The 20,981-nt window shown below is 39.2% G+C and overlaps 1 protein-coding gene across 1 annotated transcript; it reads right to left on the bottom strand.

The window, feature by feature from the left end:
• Positions 1 to 19,861: 19,861 nt before the first annotated feature.
• On the bottom strand, positions 19,862 to 20,321 carry LOC127234927 (diphthamide biosynthesis protein 3). The gene has a single exon (XM_051202018.1). The coding sequence runs from the start codon at positions 20,243 to 20,245 to the stop codon at positions 19,997 to 19,999; it is 249 nt and encodes an 82-aa protein (XP_051057975.1). The 5' UTR covers positions 20,246 to 20,321; the 3' UTR covers positions 19,862 to 19,996.
• Positions 20,322 to 20,981: the final 660 nt, after the last annotated feature.

Here is a 20,981-nt window from a genome sequence, read left to right as displayed (position 1 = left end):
GTGTCATTAAAAAAAATAAAAATTTTACATGAAACTGAGAGAAGCGAAGAAAAGGACCCAGGAAGTGTTTGAGGAAAAGAATATGGGGTGGATATTTTGAAGTACATTTTATATGTTTATATGGGATTCTCAAAGAATGAATAAAAACATATCTTCCAATACACAATCAAAGTGAAGAAAGTTAGAGCTTAGACATGTTATAAGGTTTTAAAATGATAGGAGAGACCATGTTTATGCCCAGAAAAAAAAAATAACAACTTACAGAAACACTAATAAATGATATTGACTTTTTGATTTTGGTAACTGGAACCCTGATCTTTCAAAAATCATTTCTGGTGCCTCACATGCAGGAGCTTCAGAATGTCTGGTGTTTTGTCTTGTTTTGTTGGGAAATGTTTATGGTTTCTATAATTTCTAGATAATGATGTAAAAGCAAGCATCAAAGGAGATAGCTCTGAAACAAGCCAGGCCATGAGAAGCCCATTTGTCAACATAGTATACTACTGAATCAGAGGGACTTAGCAATCAGGATATTTCAGGATAAACACTAAGCATTTCCATGGCATTTCCAATTACCATGTGACTTCTAGTGGGAAGATAGGAACAAATTCATGAGGTCTGTCTACTCGTGCTAGAAAACTGACAGCATACCAAAGAATTATCTCCATCAAAATGTAGCTTGGCAAAACAATTGGTTCATTAGGATCACATAGAGAAGTATGGGTGGCAGCTACCAGCTTTGCATTCCTAGACCGTCTTGCCCAACTTGTAGGCGACTTCACCATTCTCCTCCCCTAAAAAAAAAAAAATTGTTAACTGCTTCTATAACTTCAGGGATACCCCCATCACTTTGTAAATTTCTTGTGAGTTCTTATGCATTCCCTTGAGCCTTTCCTCATTTCCATGAGGAAATGTTTTAATCTAGAGGAAACAACTACACGGCAACAAGGCTCTGTCTAAGGCTACTTGGTAAAATGGAAAGGGTTTGTTCTACCTCGACACTTAGGCACTCCTTATCATCCCAGGTGTATACCTAAGCCAAAAAGAATGAGTTCAGCCAAGTTTCAAGTAATTGTTTGATGGTGGGGGTACCTGAAAGCTCAACTTGGGATCCTAAGGAAGAATGCAAGTGAAGGGTAATTGTGACATCAAATGATAAAGATAGCTGAAGCCTACACTTCTGTTAAAAAAAAAAAAAAGAAAAGAAAAGAAAAATTGTTTGAAGAAACCATGTAAGCACACATGTTGATCGCTGTCATGGACCACTTGGCACATCTTCACATTTGCCTGAGTCTGAGTGGCTTGTGGACAGCAGGAACTCATCTCTTGAAATTCTTAAATTTGGGAAGCCTTCACTCAATATGTCAAGAGCTCCAGGATGCAAAGTGAGCCAAGTCCCTGCTTCACAGATGGCTACTTTTCACTGTTCTTAAATGGTGGAAGGAGATGAAACAGTTGCCTAGGGTTTATGCCATAAAGTCACGAATCCCATTCATGAGGGTGCTGCCCGCAACACATAATCCCCTCCCAGATGACCTTACCCCAAAACACCATCACACTGATTAAGTCTCAATTCATGAATCTGGAGAGATATATGAGCATTTCATCATAAAAACCACCTTTAGCCATATTTTCACCTCACCTTCTATGTGATAAGCCTATATATATAAATACATATACATATGTATTTATACACACACACACACACACACACACACACACACATATATATATATATATATATATATATATATATATAATCCAAAAAGCTGTTGCCATTTTGTGTCTCAGGTCATTATCACTTATGAATAATTAGTTTGGATACATTTACATCTCGGCCTCTAGTCTTTATAACGCTGTTTTTGTACAAACATAACTTTCGTCAAAACAAGTAAAGTTTTCACAGCGCATACAATTGGAAGAGGGAAAGGTGAACAAAAACAGCTGCCAAACAATAGTCTTGAAGAAAAAACACTGCTTGCATGTATCAGTATTCTCTGAGCATGCATTTCCCAAAAGCCAGACAGCCAGTGGGAATGCTCCATCTTCTCTGCCTCCCATACACTTCTTCTTTCCCTGAACTATATCTTACAGAACTTTTGTGCCTATAGTTATCCTGTCACAAGCTGCAAATGGGAAAAACATAACCTACATTCATGTCATTATTCCAATAACCTGAGTACATGTTTTTTATATTTTAAGTATTAAATACACTAAAGGAATTCCCAAGGGGGAATGCACTGCTTTGAATTATACTTTATACATAATAATCATCGTGCAAACCGTATCATTCCATTGTACCTGGGTCCCAACAGCAGACTTTGAACACAAAAAAGTCCTTCATTTATCATGCACCTTATTTTTGACATGCACACACACGGAAACCTTCTGACTCTTTCATTATCTCATGGAGATGCAGGCTTTTTTAGATCACCCCATGCCTGCTTTTACAGCAGTCACATAAATAAACAACGCTGAACCTCACTGGAAGGAGATAGGAACTTTGTCAGCAAAACCCCTTGAAGATCATTCTCCGATCTTTTCTCAGTTCAAAAGTAGAGGAAAGAACCCCTCCACAACATACAAAGGCATGACTGCTTCAACCTATCGGACCTCACTCATCTATCTGTCCATCACCAGGCTTTCACTGGCCTCTATTTCTCTCTGCTTGTTATTTTGCCTCCCAGAATTAAATTTTCATGTCCGTACGACCTGGCACTGAAATAAAGCTTTATCAGAAGACATATTATGGCCGAGTTAAGTAGAGTCTTTTAAGAGAAAACAGGCTATAAGGCCCACTGACAAAGTTATTGTGGCATGTGATGAATGCACTTTGTACTGACTTACACAGATGTTTTCAGGACTGAACAGAAACCCAAATGACATCATTCACCCGGCCCCCTTAACCTTTTCAAACTTGCTTTTAAACCTGTGCATACCGGCTGAGGTCGCTTGCTAATCAAATGACTTAACTGAAATGTCTGTGTATTATTAAGCTATAACTCTTGTTTTCAGAGAGTAAAAAGTACACTATGCTGGCAATGTTCCCTGACCCAGGACGCAATATATAGAGCTGTGATTGAATGCTAAGACTGCTGAGGTGTTTGACACACCTGTATTCTGGTCTTTCTTTTTTCCCCCAGACTTCTGAGGGACACTCCCATGATTAATAAATAGCGGTTGTAATTAATGGGGACTCTGATTATGATCCTGTTGTATCTGGTTGTGGTGCACTACAAACGAAGATGAAGACATTGTCGGTATTTACAGCTCTCTGATGCCTTAATTAAACATTTAAGATAAATTGCTGACAAGTCAGATACTTTTCTTTATAAAAGGTAACAATGATATGTCTGCGAACTTGGTACTTAGTCCAAATCCCAACACGTAAACGGCAAGACAGTGACTAATTTAATGAATTAACCTGCAGAAGACAGCTAACTAACCAGCAATCTCAGAAAAGTTTGCTTGTTCTAGGAATGCTTACTACATTATCCAAGATTGTGTACTGAGCCTGTTACTGTCTGGCAAAGTAAATACTTCCATTTATGAAAGGAAGATGTGCAAAGTCAACTATTTTACTTATTTATTTTATTTATTCCATAAGCTTCTCTTTCCCAATTAAAAAGCCATTTTCTATATTGTAATTACATCCAAAATAAGTACATCATGCAACATCTCTTGGGTTAAGCAATATGCACAATTAAATTTCAGATGCCAATTAGCTAGCAGGAAGTACTTTCTCCCCTCCCATATGTGTGTGTGTGTGTGTGTGTGTGTGTGTGTGTGTGCACGCACGCATGTATGCATGGGCAGATGTTTAAAATGAATTCTTAATGATTTTAAAATATATTGATTTGTTTTGGTTAAGCAATCTGGAAAATTTCTGCTACCATGAAGAAGAAAAGATAAGAATATCCAGTTTCTGAACCCCAAACATGTGTGTAGTAATTTCTATGATTCCAGCACACAATCTACTCGTAGATAACTGGAGTTCTCTCACTGTACGAACACTGGGGGGGGGGGGAGTCGATTTCCCTGAACAGTATTATCTGTATGATAGCCCCAATAAACTGAATTTTATTCCAGAAAAGAAAAAAGTCCATGCCTTGTACTCTTAACTCCCGGTGTGACTTCATTAGAGACAGGGCTATTGCAAAGATAGGCACAGCAAAATTGAGTCACAGGAGTGGATGCATGTTATAAGTCTGGTATCCTTTTAAGAAGAGGCAGCCTTCTTTGAAGGCACAAAGAGACTACGCAAGGATGTGGCAAGAAGACGACCTATAATTTGCACGCCAGTAGGGAAGTCCTCACCAGAAACTAGCCTTGCCATAGCTTGATCTTGGGCCTTTAGTCTCCCAAACTGTGAAAACTATTTATAGCATTTGAACTACCCAGGCCACTGTAACTTGTCTTTCTTGGACTGACTGGTTCACAGGGAACTGTGTGCCTTGTATCTAGGAGACAGGCACTTTTGGGTGCGGATTCCTGCAAAGACAACAGTCCTGATCCGTATTTTGCAGAGAATGTGTTCCTGAGAGCTTTGTGTCCTTTTACAGCAGGAGCAGCAAAAGTAACAACAGAAGGAGCAAGACATGGCCTCTTAGTAGATCCTTGGCTGTTACATAAGGAGGAAAGAGAATAAAAGTGCCAATTGACCTAGTTTGTTTTGAGGTTAATACCTCCTGATCAAGCAGAAAATCACAGCATGTAGGTATATAGAATTCAAGGACAGAATGATTTATTTTATGTGTAAAATCTATTAAAAAGAGGTAAAAATATTGACATACTTCAGAATGGCTCATTTAATCTGAATCTAAAGATTTCCAAATCAATTATTTTGTGTTAACTAATTCATCTGAGATAAAAAGGTGAAACTGTTAAAATAAGAAAAAATAATAAATATATATAATTTATTAAAAAAAAAACAAAGGTGAAATTGTTCATGAGCCAAAAAAAAAGAAATGTTTGATCTTGCTGATGCATTTAGTGTTCAAAGTACAAAAAAATAACAGGAAATAGGATTCAACATTACCTCACAAATTAAGGCATTGATAATAACATGATAAAGAAAAGATCTCATATTCCAACAAATCGCTGACATTCTTCCTTTCCCTCAGGATTACCTGAAATATAGTCCAGATACAGGGCAGCCATTCTCACGCCTGCATATCAGGCTTCATTGGGTCATAATATTTGTTTATACCTTTGCTTTGTTAATACTTTGTGTTTAAATAATTCATTGATTTCACAGAGATCTAGATTTAATATTTCTCATTGAAAACAAACAAGTGGACCTTACAACATGTACTGGTTCTTATCAGCAGTTAGTTGCTCATTGGTTGAAGCACCCTGAAAACACAGCCTAGATTATTTCACTAAATTGCATTATGTCTTTGTCTGCTTAGACATAATTTTGTTTTTCCTCCGATGACAACTGGAGTAGGGAAAAGAACTTGCAATTGTAATTCCAATTCTAGAAATCACATCCTATACAAGAACATTAAAAGAAGATTTAACCAGGATAAGATATGCAGCGATGCATATCTTCATTTAAAATTCTGTGTGCTTAGTCTGTCACATAAACTCAGCATATGCATTCAGCAATGGAGAACAAGAGGAAATGAGGTAGAATTATACCACCTGGTCCCTCAAAACTATCTAGTAGATAAAATCCTTCTGGATTCTGAGTGTTTGACGTGGAGTTGTACCTCAACCCGATATTCAGCTCATAGCCTACAAAGAGGATATGGTAGCTCACAAGTAGATAAGGAGTGAATCCCAAATGTCAATATCTCCTTCTGGTAGAAAGAGTAAATTAAAACAGAGGGGCATGGAGGAAAATGCTAACAAGGCTAACAAAGCAAATTGTTGCAGAAATGTAGAGAGGAGCATTATCCCAAATATCCTGATCATAGACAGGAAAGTAAAAACAAAAAGAAGAAATATTCATAAATGATTAAGATTTCTTAAAATGCTCTAGGTTATAAATATTCACAGCGTTGAACAACTATCACTGCTCATCCAACTCTTGAACTTTTCCCATCACCCCAAACACTAATTCTGAACACATGTAAAATAGCATCCGGTATCCTGCCCAGACCCTAGCAAAAACCATTTTTCAACCTACTGTCTCAATGAAAATAAGTAGAATCATAACGTATTTGTCTTCTGTGACTATCTTCTACAACTGTGTAATTTTACATGAATAAGATGACAAATTTTATGCTATGTTTATTTAGCCACAAAAAAAAAAAAAAAAAAAAAAACTGAGACTAGCTGGGGAAACAGCTCATTGGGTAACATGCTTACTCTACAAGCATAGCAACCTGAGTCAGGATCCTGAGTGCCCACAAAGAAGTGTGGTCATCATAACACCAGAATTGCTGGGCAGAGAGATGATGGATGAATCTTGTGAGCTCATTGGGCAGTCAGCTCATTGGTGAGCTTCAGTGAAAAAGCTTGTCTCAAGAAATAATAATGCACAAAGTAAAGAAAGACACCTAGACTCTTCCACTAGCTTCAGTGTGACAAGTGTACAGATACATGTGCAAATATATGACACCACACACACATACACACAGCCTAATTAAAACCAAAACTTTCACAAGAGCATCCTGAGGCCTCACAGAAGTAACAGCACACACGGGGATAGTTGAGCTTTGTGAGTCAAAGATAAAAGCTCTGCAAGGCATGGAAGGTTTCTGTGTTTCCCTCCCTCCATTATTTTTTTTCTTTCCTGCTATTTGGATTGTTGTTGAACTTTTAGTTACTCTACCTTTAAAAAAGCTTTCATAAAAAGAAGAAGAAGAAAACCATTCCATAATGAAAATCACTCAACCCTTAGTCGAACTACCCAGATCAGAACTTGTATTACTTCTGAAGCACACCACCCTTTTAGCTTTTCTGATGAAACTCCTGCTTTATGGTTTGCCGAAGACACCAAGCTCTTTCCTTGGAGCACATTTTTCAATCTCATCTCTGGTTTTCCTTATAATTACTTCTTGTGCTTTTGTAATTTTGTACTGGTCTTTTTAATTCCATTCCGTGTGGGAGCTGATCTCAAGCCTTGCCTGTGAGGCATCTATTACTTCTGTGGGGACCACTGAGCCTGTCTTTCTCCTGACTTTCACTTCCATTATCTTCCATGCTTCGTTTTTGCATCCCTCCACATTTTGCTCCAAAATGATTCATCATCTGCATTGTCTCCACCAATCACTTTTGTTCTAATTGCAAAGCTAAATAAATTACACTCCTGCATTGTCACTTCGGAAGCTTCTCTTTCGGCTAAACACTTCTAATTACAGCCTGGCTCGGTCCTAAAAATTAAGATAAAAACTGTTCCATTACAAGAGCACCGTAAAGTACTGTGAGCACAAAAGGAGATTTTTATGTATAAATAAATCTCTGGTTAAATTTGCTCCTGTGAAGAAGGAGCTTTTCGTGTCCTGAAAACTATGAGAGACTGCATATGAAAATAAACAATGGACCGACCACATGTAAAATAAAACTCTGTCCCATAGTCTATACAACCATCCCAAGAAAGCCAGTCTGCTGTTGTAAACCAAGTAGAGTTGGAGCAAGTCTCACCAATGCCTTCAACAGCCAGTCTGGGAAGCCAACAAAAACCCTTAAGTTACTCCAAGATGTCTTGTTCAACAACTGACAAAACCCTTAACATTGCCTCTTTTTACAACTTACAAGCAACTTCCTACAGGAAGGTCCAGAGTATCTTTTTTTATTTTCATGTTCTTTGCTTCTGTCTACAATGTTCATGTTACTTTTACGTAAGACATGAGAATTTTTTTTTACTTTTATTTTTTTATTTATCTTGCTCTTAGAGATATAAAGCTTACGTTCTTTTTGCTGCAACTTTTAGCTAAAATCACACTGACAACTGTGGCCTTGACAAAATTGCTGTCTTTTTTGTGGTGGCATATAGATTAATTAACTCCTGCTTATGGACTATTTGTTCTGGGGCAGATAATGGGAAATACACAGATGTTGCAGTCTACCTCAGTGATGGTGACTTCATAATCTACCCTTTATTTCATTGAATGCCAAGGTGCTGAGCTTTTACCTTTACTTATAAAACTTAGTACAAAGAGAAGAGTAAGAATGGAAAGTTCACAGGTTTGTCCAGCTACCACCTGGAGAAGCAGCTCAGTCTTATGTAACTGTCCTGGCGACAAGGAAGCCCATGAAATGGTTTGTTTTCATAATGTTAAGACAAGAGAGCAAGTCTCAGCCAGGCAGTGGTAGTGCACACCTTTAATCCCAGTACTCATGAGGCAGAAATAGGCAGATCTCTGTGAGTTCAAGGCCATCCTGGTCTACAAAGCTACACAGAAAAATCCTGTCTTGAAAAACCAAAAGAGAAAGAGATGATGGGGCTATCCTTCTGTGTATGTGTTTCTCTTATTGGTTGATGAATAAAACACTGTGTGGCCTATAGCCAGGCAGGAAGAAGAGGTGGGGCTACCAGAGGAGGAGAATTCTGGGAAGTGTAGGCAGGCAGGAGTCATCATGTAGAGCCAAGAAAGAGAGGACTCACAAGGTGTTCTCTGGTAAGAAAAGACCACATGGAAACACTTAAATTAATAGAAATGGGTTAATAATTAAGACAGAGATAGCCAATAATAAGTCCAAACCACTGGCCAATAGTTTCATAATTAATATAAGTTGCTGTGTGTTTATTTGGGGCTGAGAAAGGCCACTGAAGAACCAGCCTGAACCAAGAATCTCACGTAACAGAAAGCAGGTCTCCAGTATCCCCCATGGAAGCACAGAGTTCATTTCATCTCCACCAGGAACCATTATTTTTGTTTAGTGTTAGTGAGTCACACTAAACTAAGCAGCTGACTAGGCCTCTGACACCACAGCCTCAATAAAAGCTCAAAAACATGTCTGGGAAGATGGCTCAGTGGGTGAAATTCTTCTTGTACAAACATGAAGAGCTGTGTTTGGATTTGTAGCACCCATGTGAGAGAGCCTGGCATGACAACATCTCTAGCCCTCACTGGGATGCAGAAATAGGGACAGATCCCTGAGAAGAGCTGTGTTCAATGACCAGTTCAAACACCATGTTCAATTGTCTTAAAAGTAAGGTAGAAAGGGGCTGCTTTCAAGTGTTATCTGTTAAGAGCAGGAAAACCAGTCTCTCTGAGGGGAAAGAATATGGTAAAAATATGTTGTGTGACTTTTTAACTTTTTAATAATATTTTTAATTCTCTGAAAATTTAACAAAGTGTATTTTTAATCATATTTGTTCACCAACTCCTCCCAACTTTGTGTTCTTTACTCCCCAATCCCAGTGAATTCCATTATGTGCTTCCCAAATACTCCAAGATGTGGGGTCTGCCCTGGATCATAGTCGGCCTATCAAGCATCATACCCTGGCATTTAGCTTTTAATTAAAAAATAACTTAAGTTTCTTTATCAATACCTAAAGGTGACCTCTGGTTCAATATACATCATACACACAAAAAAGAAATCCCAAAAGATGATATGCAAAAAAAAAAAAAAAAACATTTTGTATCTGTAAGTTTCCGATCTAATGTGTGGACAGAGCTAACAACCCCTGAAGGACAGGGTTTTCCCTCACTCTCTCTAAAGCCTTTGTCCAGATTACCATAAACTGAGCAACAACAGAGTGAAGCTGTCACTGCTATAAGAACTGAGCCATGGTACTATTGCTCTGGCTTACAAATACTTAGATATACCATCTACAGTTAGAAGAAGAGAGAATTCCCCCTCTTGGAATTAGGAGGAAGAACTATTTCTCCATATAGATCTGCACACATGGATGTATACATATGTGTATATACATGTCTCATGTGTGCATGCATGTATGTGAATTTATGTGTGTGTATATGCCTGTAAATCTATCCACACATAGGTATGTGTTATGATAGAGGCAGGGTGATTGCATAGCAATCAACATTAAGAAAGAAGTTGAACTACTGTGGAAAAATAAATCATGACAATTAAGAGGGAAAGTCAGGTGGCAAAATAGCCATGTTCTTCAAGGCCAGGGTTCTCTGATATGAGAGAGTTGCTAATTATCCTGTGTGCTGAATTCTAGCTTATTCTTGTTTCCACTTAACCGACGGGAATACAGAGTTCTGTTTGGAGTCATTGCTAAAAAAGAAGATAAGGTCTTATCATCATGTATCCTGTAGGGTTTTGTTTTTTGTTTTTTTTTTTTTGTTTTGTTTTTTTTTTTTTTCAAATGCTACATTTCCATGAGTATGTGATTCTGGATGCCTAACTGAAAAGAAGTGTTTGTGAATCTTAATTACAAGACCCAGCATGAATATCTAAAAATATGCCAAGGGCGTAAAACTCACACCAGAGTCAAACTCTAAAATGAAAATATTATACAAAGTATTTCAATTACTCACATATTCCTATGGCTCCTGGGGGGAATTTTGAAGGTAGAGAGAGAGAGAGACAGAGATGGAGAGATTACCTCTGTTAACAGTCCCCTGGTCACCAGTGGGGAGAGGATACAGGCAGAATTACTTTCCCTTTGCTCTTTGCAGATGAGTGGCAATCTCCCTTCTCAGAAAATATGTCGGGTGCCCTCAGCTTTGCTATTAGTTAATGCTTGCACTGAGGAAAAAAAAATGTTTCTGAACTGTAAAATTAGGACGTGGATTAAGATGATATGGTTCTGCATGACACATAATTTAAAGGATTCAACAATACTTTTCTTGCACCTATAAACAAAATCACAAAGAGATATTCATGATCCATGGAAAAAAAAAGAAGAGAAAGAAAGGAAGGAAGGAAAGAAGGAAGGAAAGAAGAAAAGCTTGTCTTAAAGACACTTACAGCCTCACATAAAGTGTGATTTCTAACCTCACCAATGTAATGACTGTAGGCTGATTCAAACTTCCTTCCCACTAAGCCTTTTAAATTCTTCCAGATTTTTTTCATGTGTCCATACTTGGTAATTAATCCCCCAAACGCACTGCAAAGTTTGGCTAATGCAAATGTGCCTGTGTTTCTAGAAGCACCCAGCTGAGGAGGTGATGCAGGTAAACACATCAGCATCTAGAATATGATTGGAAAATAGGGGTGAGGGATACAGGCTACAGAAGGAATGAGAAAAATGAAGCCACAAAATCAACCAGGCAACCCTTATATTTCCAGAGACAACAGAATTCACTGGCTAGATTAAAAATGCCCAAGAAATTTTATTAGCATCTTATTTTTACAATGTAAACATTATTAAATGAAAAGAAACAAGAAACCAATTCAGTTGCACTGTGAATGTAAATAACAGTAATAGGAAATGCAGTCACACAAGGTATCTGACCTCTTGGGTCTCAGACTCGTAAACCAACTCTGCTTATGGCCACAAATGCTCCAGGGTAATGTGATATCCAGGACCAGTGAAATTGCATGCAAAATGGAACAACTTTCCATCCAGGTCTCTTGTGCATTCTTTATAGTATGGTTCTAAGACTGCCTTCCCGGAATTTTGCACCCATTTTCAAATTCTACCCTGAATGGCAACTTTCTATACTGAAATCGTTAATTGATTTGGTTTAAAGCAAATAACAAAGTAGAATATTTTGTGATTATATACCTCACCTGTATTTGTGGGAGGTTATGTGTATGTGTGCTTGTGTGTATAAACATATGTAGGAGTATGAGCGCGCTTCCCCATGCAGGCACTTGTAGAGGCTAATAGATAGATGCTCAATGTCTCGCACTATCACCTCCCATCTTATCTTTTGTGACAGAATCAGAGAACCTAGAACTCATCACTTCGCCTACACTGGCTGTTAGACCATCCCTTGGGGGATCTGCTTATCTCCATCTCTTCAGTACTAGGATTATAGATCACACTAGTACACATAGCTGTGGGTGCTGGGTATCCACATGGAATTCCTCATTCTTGCACAACAAGCACTTTATCCACTGAACCCTGAAAACAATAAGCTCTTTAGAAAGCTTTTTAGAAGTATTAGAACCAAGCCATATGACAATTAAAGTGCTAACAGTGAGTCCAGGAATGGCTGTAAGGATGGGTACCACCACATCAGCTGTTTACTAAAAAAAGAAAAGAAAGGAAGAAAGAAAGAAAGAAGAAAGGAAGAAGGAAGGAAAGAGAAAGAGAGAAAAAGAGAGAGAAAGGAAGGAAGGAAGGAAGAAAGAGAGAAAGGAAGGAAGGAAGGAAGGAAGCAAGGAAGAAAGAAAGAAAGAAAGAAAGAAAGAAAGAAAGAAAGAAAGAAAGGAGAGAAAGAAATCACAATGTCATAACATAACAGCAGGAACTACAGCCACCCCTAAAGGAAGAGAACAACATGAAAAGGCAACAGGAAGATATAGCACCATCTAAAACCCACAGCTACTGGATATACCCTAATACTTGCCCACACAAAATTAACCAAGAAAACACCATCCATTTCCTATACACGGGGGGTGGGGGTAGATGGACAATACAACAAATAGTTCCCAAACATAGTTTGTAAACTCTAAAACACTTATAAATAAATGTCTGGAGATGGATTTAAGATCCACATAAATATTCTGAAGTGTACCCAAGTGACGAGCTAAATGAGTGGAAAAGGAAATCCACTCTAGAGATGGTTCACTGGTTGCCAAGATCACTGTCCTTGAGCGAATGTATACGCTCTGTGATGTTTCGGCAAACATCCTAATTCTAAAGAGTGTTACAGATCTTTTCAAGCTGATTCTAAAAGCTATGTAAAAAAAAAAATGTGATGGGAAGGGCCTAGACATTTTACAAATGGAGGAAACATGTGCCTGATGTAATACAGCATTGTAGGAAATTAAACTGTGGGTAAAGATGCTGCAAATGACAAGAAGCTCAGAGATGAGGTGGGGATTGCAAAGAAGGCCTGGGCAATGCAGCTAAAGATGCTGAGGAACAGCAGGTCAGTGTAAGGAACTGGCTACTTTTTAAGCTTTTATTCCCAGATTCTCCTTCACTACACATCGATTCTCAGTGTTGTGAAGGGCGCACAAGAAACACAGTGGTGTGGGGGGAAATAGGAGAACTGTTAATAACCTTGGGGAGACATGCAAAGCTTTCATAAACAAAACAGCAAGTAGAGAAAAGGAAAAGGCAGGGAAAAAACTGAACTGCATTAAAACTTTAATCTCTACTAAAAATATAAATGCAAGCCCAACCTAAAAGGAGATGCATTTAAGGAGGTATGTACACCCTTCATAGGGGATTCTATTCATCCCAGAAGCCATAGGTTGACAAACAAAAAGCACAATGCCGGGTGTGGTATCCCTTCCCTCAAGTTGTTGGTCAAAGGTATCCCAGAGAAGCCAAAACCAATAGAGGATATCGTCGTTTCTCTTGGTTTCCCACCAGTACTTATTGTAACCAAAGACAACACACACATTGGTCACAAGGTTCAGAAAAATCAAATCACTACTGACCAGTGTAAGGATTATAGTTTTTCTGCCCGCCGCCTGGTCTTGTCCCGCCGCCACGCCAGCCCCAAATAATGCACAGAGACTCTGTATTTGATATTATGCTATTGGCCAGGTACTAGTTTGTTATCAGCTAGTTCTGTCTTAATTATTAGCCCATTTCTATGTATTTCCACGTGGTCTTACCAGGGAGAGGCGATTGCGGTTCTGCCTTCTCCAGACTCTCCATCTTGACCCCTCCTTCCTATTTCCTCTTTCCTCCTTGTCTCCTAGTCCCGCCTATCTAGCTTTCCTATTGGCCAACAGTGCTTAATCATTAACCAGTATGAGAAACATTTACAGAATGACATCTCCCATCAGACCTGGATGGTTCTTCCCTGCTGGCTAGCTGGAATGCTACTAGAAGGAACTGTTCAGGTTGTTGCAGGGGTCAGGATGGCATCACCAACCGTGTTACCCATCTGTGACTCCTGTGTACGCCAGTGATGACACAATTGTAGTGATAACCAACTACTTACCATTGTATTTCGAAACTGCAATGTTAGGAGACACGCCAATCCAAGGCTTTATTACAGGCCCTAATGAAAGAACAAGAAAATGCTAGTTCTGTGTTCTTGCCCATGAACAGACTTGGCAAGGTCCAATGTGGGGCAGGGACAGGACCTTGTGGGAGTGAAGGTTTCAGTTCCTGAGAACCTGAGTTTTCCCTGTGGAGCCTTTCCCTGAAAGGCTGTGGAAGGTCATTGAGTACTCGGTCTGACACACTTAAGATAGCCTGTGTTCCCTTTGCACAATGCTTGATAAGCTTTTTGCTGATTTTGCCCCATTGCGTGATAGGTTTCTGCTGACTTCTTCCCATTTCCCCCCTGCAAACAGTATAAAATATTGTTAGGAATAAGTCAGCCAGCCAGCTAGAACTGGTTGAAATAGTCTGAGGGGTCATCCCCTTAGGGCCAGGAAAAAATGTCCACTCATAACTTTCTCTTGAGCCAACCTGAAGTTTGCCACGAGGCCTGCAACCGCTGATGTCATGATGACCTGGACCAATGAGAAAGAGACAACACAGCATTCCAGATTGGCCTCTCCCAATCCAGATTGGTCCTGGGAGGGAATATGGGGGATTTGGGTCAGTGGTAGAGTACTTGCCTAGCAAAGCCCTGGGTTCGGTCCTCAACTCCGAAAAAGAGAGAGGAAAAAAAAAGAGAGAGGCCTGCCCATACCCAATAAACAAGTTGGCCTTTCCTTCTTACCTTCTCCCAGAGTCTGTGTCATTGATTCTGTGCCTTCTCGCCCCTTCCCCCCAAGGGGTGGCCAAGGGAGATGGTTACTGCAGCATCTCTGGAGGGATAGTAACTGCAGAAAAATATGTTGTGCTGCTTAATAAATTGGATCTCATTAGCCATCAGCTTATGCAGACCTCAACTGTCTTATTTATTTTCTCATCCCTGGTCCTCCCCTTCAACACAAAGCAGTTTGGGACCCTCGCTCCTGCATGGTCCGGTCACTGCACATCTGACCAAGATAGCTGGGGAGCTCACAGGCCCTGGAGGTGAACTTTATTATTACTTAGCTCAAAGGGCACAGTTCAAATAGCTTCTAAACTTGTATCTCCCTATCTGATGTTTAGTGGCACTCTCGTACTTAATTGAAGAAGCTTCTGCATGGAATAGATGATGGTAAATACATAAACTCACAAGTGGCCAAAGTAATAATAATAAGTCACTGAGGAATGCTTAGCCACAAACTGGACACAATAACACACCCCTTAGCCAAGGCTCAGGGACTATCACGGAACAGAGGACAAAAGACTGCAACAGCCAGACGTTGTAAAGGACCAAAACAATGTCTTCCCGACATGATAGAACCTGTACTTGCAAACCCACGGAATCTGAAGATGACTTCACAAGACCACACCAGCAAGCATTCTAGTATGAAGTCAGGAGGGTATCATGAGTTAGGACCCTTAACTGTCAAGTTTGGAGCAGTTAATAGATTCTGAGTATAAAGTCCATTTTTTTTAAGGGTTTGTCTTTTAGTTATGTCATATTCCAGTGGATGGCCCCATTCCCCATACCGGGAAGAATAGGGAAGGTATCACTGGACTATTAAATGTTTTTAAAGGAGGAAGTAAGTTTCAGAGGAAAGGTGGTAAGGGCTGATCTAGGAGGAGTTAGTAGGATTTGGAGGTGAATGTATTCAATACATGAAATGAAATTCTCACAGTATTAATTTTTAAAGAATTTTAACAGAGCTTTTGCAGCTGATGTCAGAGTTTCAGAAATGCTAAGGTATGAGAATATTTAAAAGATTGGCAAGCACTGGAGCCCTGCTGTCACAAACACAGAGGGGCCCACAAGGACGCCCAATGGAAAGTTCCCTCTGCAACTACCACTGTGAGAAGGAATCTACCTTCGTTCAAAGATCCGAACTGCACCAGAGTTACCTTTATTTCAGCCCTGCCCTACCCTTCAGAATTGAAATAATACCGACACTGTCAGAAGTTACTAAGCAAATTACACATGGATATTATTGCTGCAAGGAGGAATGAGATGATTGATTGTGCCAATAGAGATTAAGTAAGATTCATAGATATTGTCTGCATTCTTAGCAACAAGAATACATATTGCATATGCTAATGCATTTTTAAGTGATAAATACCGACCCCAGTTCATGAAGCTGGGTTTAATCTGAGCACCCTGGATGAGCAGAACAGGATAAAATGAGATGACTGCCTCTTAGATTTTAAATGAAAATATATGAAGATTTAGTTGTCAGGGCTCACATAGTTTGTTTAGGATCTATTGTTAACTGCACAGATACTGTATAAATTTGAAAAAAACGGATTGATCTTTAAGTGAACTAATGAGGTTTTCTCAGAATTTATTTCTGAGCACAGTTGGTAGCATGGGAAATATTTCATCCAAAGAAGTAAAAATATCAATAGCAGTAAAGAGGCTTGTCTTTTTCTTCCCCGAAAGAGTCAATGTAAACTGTAAGCAGCGATTTGTCTTACCAGTTTTTACAGAAAATTGCTGCCAAGTAGATGTAATTGCACTTGGCCTGCATGTTTTACTGCCATTTAAGCGATCAACCACACGATACTATTCTGGCACTCATACGTAGCATGTAGCATGTTTATAACATTTTCATCTTATTTTTTTTTTTACTTGAATGAATCTCACACCTAAAATTATCATATCAAAAGATATTTCAAACAATAGGAATATTTACAACAATGCCACCTTCAAAACTTATAGCTGACTACATTTGCCTATAGCATATCAAGTTGGTATTTCCGTGTACCTAATGACATTTTTTTAGAGAGTATCAGTTTACTAACTTCATGTTAATTTCATATGTCTCTATTTATAAGGATCTAGTTTAACTTTTCAAATGACCCATACAGATCAATTTCACTGCATCATGTTTCCCCAAGAGATTTAAGTGTTTCTAAGGCACACTTTCTAAAGAGCAGAATCTCGAGAGAGTTGAGACACTAGGTTCACTTGGATTCATTCTTATCTCAATGATTCACACCTAAATAGTTCAACTACAAGTCCTGTTTTTGTTTTGTTTTGCCTTTACATTGTGATTCAGAGGTGATCCGTATTTATCCCCTTTCTTCCTTTCCTGCTTTTTAAATAAAAAAAAAAAAAAAAAAAAAAAAAAAAAAAACATAGCCATTGTGCTCTGAACTGATGACTAGATAATGGGGATTCACTACAAATGGCTCATGGAATTTTATCATTGTAAAGAAAAATTAAATTATAAAATTTGCTGGTAAATGAATAAAACTAGAGAAAGTGAACTGAGAGAGGTAATAAAAGCCCAGAAAGACAAATTCAACCTATTCTCAGATTAGCATCCTAGCTTTGAATCTCTACTTTTGCATGTTCAATTTAGAGTGCCTTCGAAACCAGGACATTAGAAAGGTTATTGAGTGGACAGGATATTTTAAGGGAAAAGTTAGTAGAAATTAGGTAATATGAAAGTAGAGAGTTAGAATACTGGGTATTAAAAGACTCAAGTAAAAAGAGAGACCGGTGAGGGGAGAGGACACAGAGGAAGCTGTTATGAGTAAGTTTTTTTCCTGCCGGCCGGTCTGGTCCCACCGCCACACCAGACCCAAATAACACACAGAGACTCTGTATTTGATATAATTCTTTTGGCAATTTTACTAGTTTCTTATCAGCTAGCTCTGTCTTAATTATTAACCCATTTCTATTAATCTAAGTATTTCCACATGGTCTTATCTTACTGGAGAGAGGGGCTGGCGTTCTGCTCTCTCTGTCTTCCATCTTGGATCTCCTCCCTACTCCTTCCAGAATCCTCTTTGTCTCCTAACCCACCTATCTTGCTTTCCTATTAGGCAACAGTGCTTTATTCATTAACCAGTATGAGAAACATATTTACAGAATGACATCTCCCATCAGGAAGGAGTTAACCAAATCAAAGGATATATGGAGAAGTTACACAGAAACCTATCTTGAAACCCAATTTAAAATGTAATTTCTGTCTTTTGAGATTAATATAATTATATTTCCCCTTTTTCTTTCCTCCGTCCAAACCCTCCCACAAGCCCCTCCATATTCTCATTCAAATTCATGGCCCATTTCTTTTTCATTAATTGTTACCACATGCATATATGTAACATTATACAGACTGAGCAGGTTATATTCAATAATGTAAATGTATATATAAAACATGTAATTTTTTTACAAGGCACTCGTTCTTGTCAAGTTCATTTCCCCATTGAAAGAGAGATGCCAAGGAGCCAATTAGACATATGTATGTATATTCTAGAAACTGTAGAAAGTCTTGGAAACTAGGAATGTAGACCATCCCTGAAGCTTTGCTGTGAACAATATAGTCTAGCAGAGAAGGCTAAGGAATAGAAAGCCCCAGTGGCGAGCCTTGATGCATCCAAGTATCTAGTGATCATAAAAACAATGGTGTTGGAAAGTCAAGGATGGATGACCCAGCTTCCTTTGTTTCCTGCCTGTTCACACACACACACACACACACACACACACACACACAAACACACACACACACACACACACTGACCCTTTTCTGGCCATTCAAACTATTTCTTTAGTGTATACAGTAAGACACTAGAAGCCCACCCTCAAAAACCCATACAAATTCATCAAAACTCTGCCCATTGTAGTGATATATTATTTATGATTTATTAAAGCATGCCTGAGGATTCAGAAAGTGAAGTCAGCCACAAGCCATAGAAGCCAGGCACACACCTTTAATCCCAGCAGCCAGAAGCTAAGAAATAGTGGTACACACCTTTAATCCTAGGACTAAAGATTAAGAAGTAGATGATCTCTGTGAGTCCAAGACCACCCAGATCTACACAAGATTTAGACAGCCTAACAGAGAATTATAGCTCATACCTTTAATCCCAGCACTAGAGGGATATAAAAGACAGGAAGAAGCACTCAGTAGGAGGCATTCATTCTCCAGCCATCTGAGGAAAGGCTACAGTCTAAGGCTTAGTGAAAGCTGGTGGGGACAGGATGAGCCTGTCCTGGGGACAGGGGTCAGCCCGAGCTAGCAGTAAGAGGCAAAGTGGCCAGCTGCTTTGATTTTCTGATATCCAGCTTGAAGTGTGAACCCCAATATCAGTCTCTGGGTCATTTATTAATCATGTGACAGTCTCTGGGTCATTTATTTATCATGTGATAGTCTGTCTTGCTTCCTTTTTTCATACCTCTGCTCTGGATGCCTCCAACAATCTGCCTTCCGTTCCTCTCCATAGTGCAACTATAGGACACTGCCAAAAACCAACCCCTTGTTTCTCCTGAAGGCCCCGGCTATCACCTGATGAGTGTTGACTGTGTTTCTGGTGTAGTCCAACTCCAAAGCCCTCTGGTTAAGTCTCTCCCTGACTCCTGTCTTATAACTCCCCTGAACCTTTTTCCCACTTCAGAAAGAGATCAGTAGACATGAACTGCTTTGATTTACTTCCATAGCTGCAACCACCATATGGGTTTATGTGTCTGTCTCCATATTTACTCTCATCATCCTGCATAATAGTGTTCTTCCTGTCCTAACCCATCCAACTATGACCCTTCCATTCCTCTTACTCTTTTTCTCTTAGCCCTATCCTATCATCTTCTACTTCTTTCCAACACTTCCTATTTGTCCATAAAACTCTTTTTAAAAAAAAAAAATAAATAAAACAGCAAATCTTTTAAAAATGAAAAAGAGCCTCAGGACTGAAGTGGACAATGTGGTTTTCAGAAAATGATTAGTTTTAAGATATTCAAATGACGCAACAGAGAGAAAAAGCAGGCACCAGTTTATAAGGCTTTCCCTTTAAATTCAGATGGGCAATTAGGAATCCTTCTAATTCCATGTGAGCATGAAATCCAGGTCCGACATTTCGCAGGCTCATTTTTTTTTTTTGTGATGAATTCAGTAACTGATGATGATGCATACCCCTCCTGGAAGCAAGCCACAAGACGGCTGTCCTATGCAGAGCTTGTTAACTTAGCACTCAATCCATCCACCTGAGGCCATTCCCTAATGCTCAGGATTTGGGTTCCTCTGGGCTTCTTCAGCATTTAACTAACTCTTTGTTGGTTGAAGGTGCGGGGACTGTTTCTCCACACATAAACTGATCTTTGTCATAAATCACTTTTATAATGAGAGAGCAGCTAGGACACGTTGCCACATCTTCTCCGTTCTCCAAATCTTCCTTGGTGATGGAGAAGTTATCCCCACAGGGGCAGGGGTAGAAGTATGTCTCCGAGTCCTCGTCATACTGAAAGTCCTCGATCTCCACCTCGTCGTGAAACACCGCCATGGTCACCGGGTCGACACAGCATCAGTTTGCCTAACTCGGCCGGTGAAGGGAAGGCCTGCGCTTCCTGGCCTACGCGGGAACACGGAACAGGGCTTGTCCATAAAACTCTTATTCCCCCTTTTTCAAACGCCACCTCCCTAGCCTCTCCCCTTCCTCTCACCATCTCTTGTCTAAACCTTAAATCTCAGCTTCTGTCCCACAACCTCAATTTCCTATTCACTGCTCACCCACACAACTCTAGTTCCTATTTTTGTGATTCTCATGAATGTCCAGCATGTAAATGCCATGCTGTATTTGACTTTATTTCTTGCCTAGAATTTTATGATGGTCTTGCTTTAGAATAAATAGTCTTGCTTCTACCCTTTAGCCATTTCCTCTTATGTTGTGCCTGGGTTCTGCCTTTGGCCCTACGCTTTTTTTTTTTTTTTTTTTTTTTTTTTTTGTATGCTTCTTTCTGAATAATATTATCTGTTCCTTATTAATGATCACATATTCAGTAAAAGTGCCCAACTCTAATCATTGATTCCTGGCCTCGTTTGAGATTTCCACATTCTGAACCAACTATCAGCTACACAGCAAACATTATAAGACCAAGACACAATAAATTGTCTTTCTCCTTGCCAGTCTTTTTTTTTTCCTCTCTGTATGTATTTAGTTAGTTAGTTAGTTATATTATTTTTTCTTCTTTTACATATCGATCCCAGTTCTCTCTCCCCCACTATGCCCCGAACCCCCT

Source organism: Phodopus roborovskii, unplaced genomic scaffold (genome assembly GCF_943737965.1).
Source record: "Phodopus roborovskii unplaced genomic scaffold, PHOROB, whole genome shotgun sequence".
NCBI lineage: Eukaryota > Metazoa > Chordata > Mammalia > Rodentia > Cricetidae > Phodopus > Phodopus roborovskii.
This window is presented reverse-complemented; position numbering and strand designations above follow the sequence as displayed.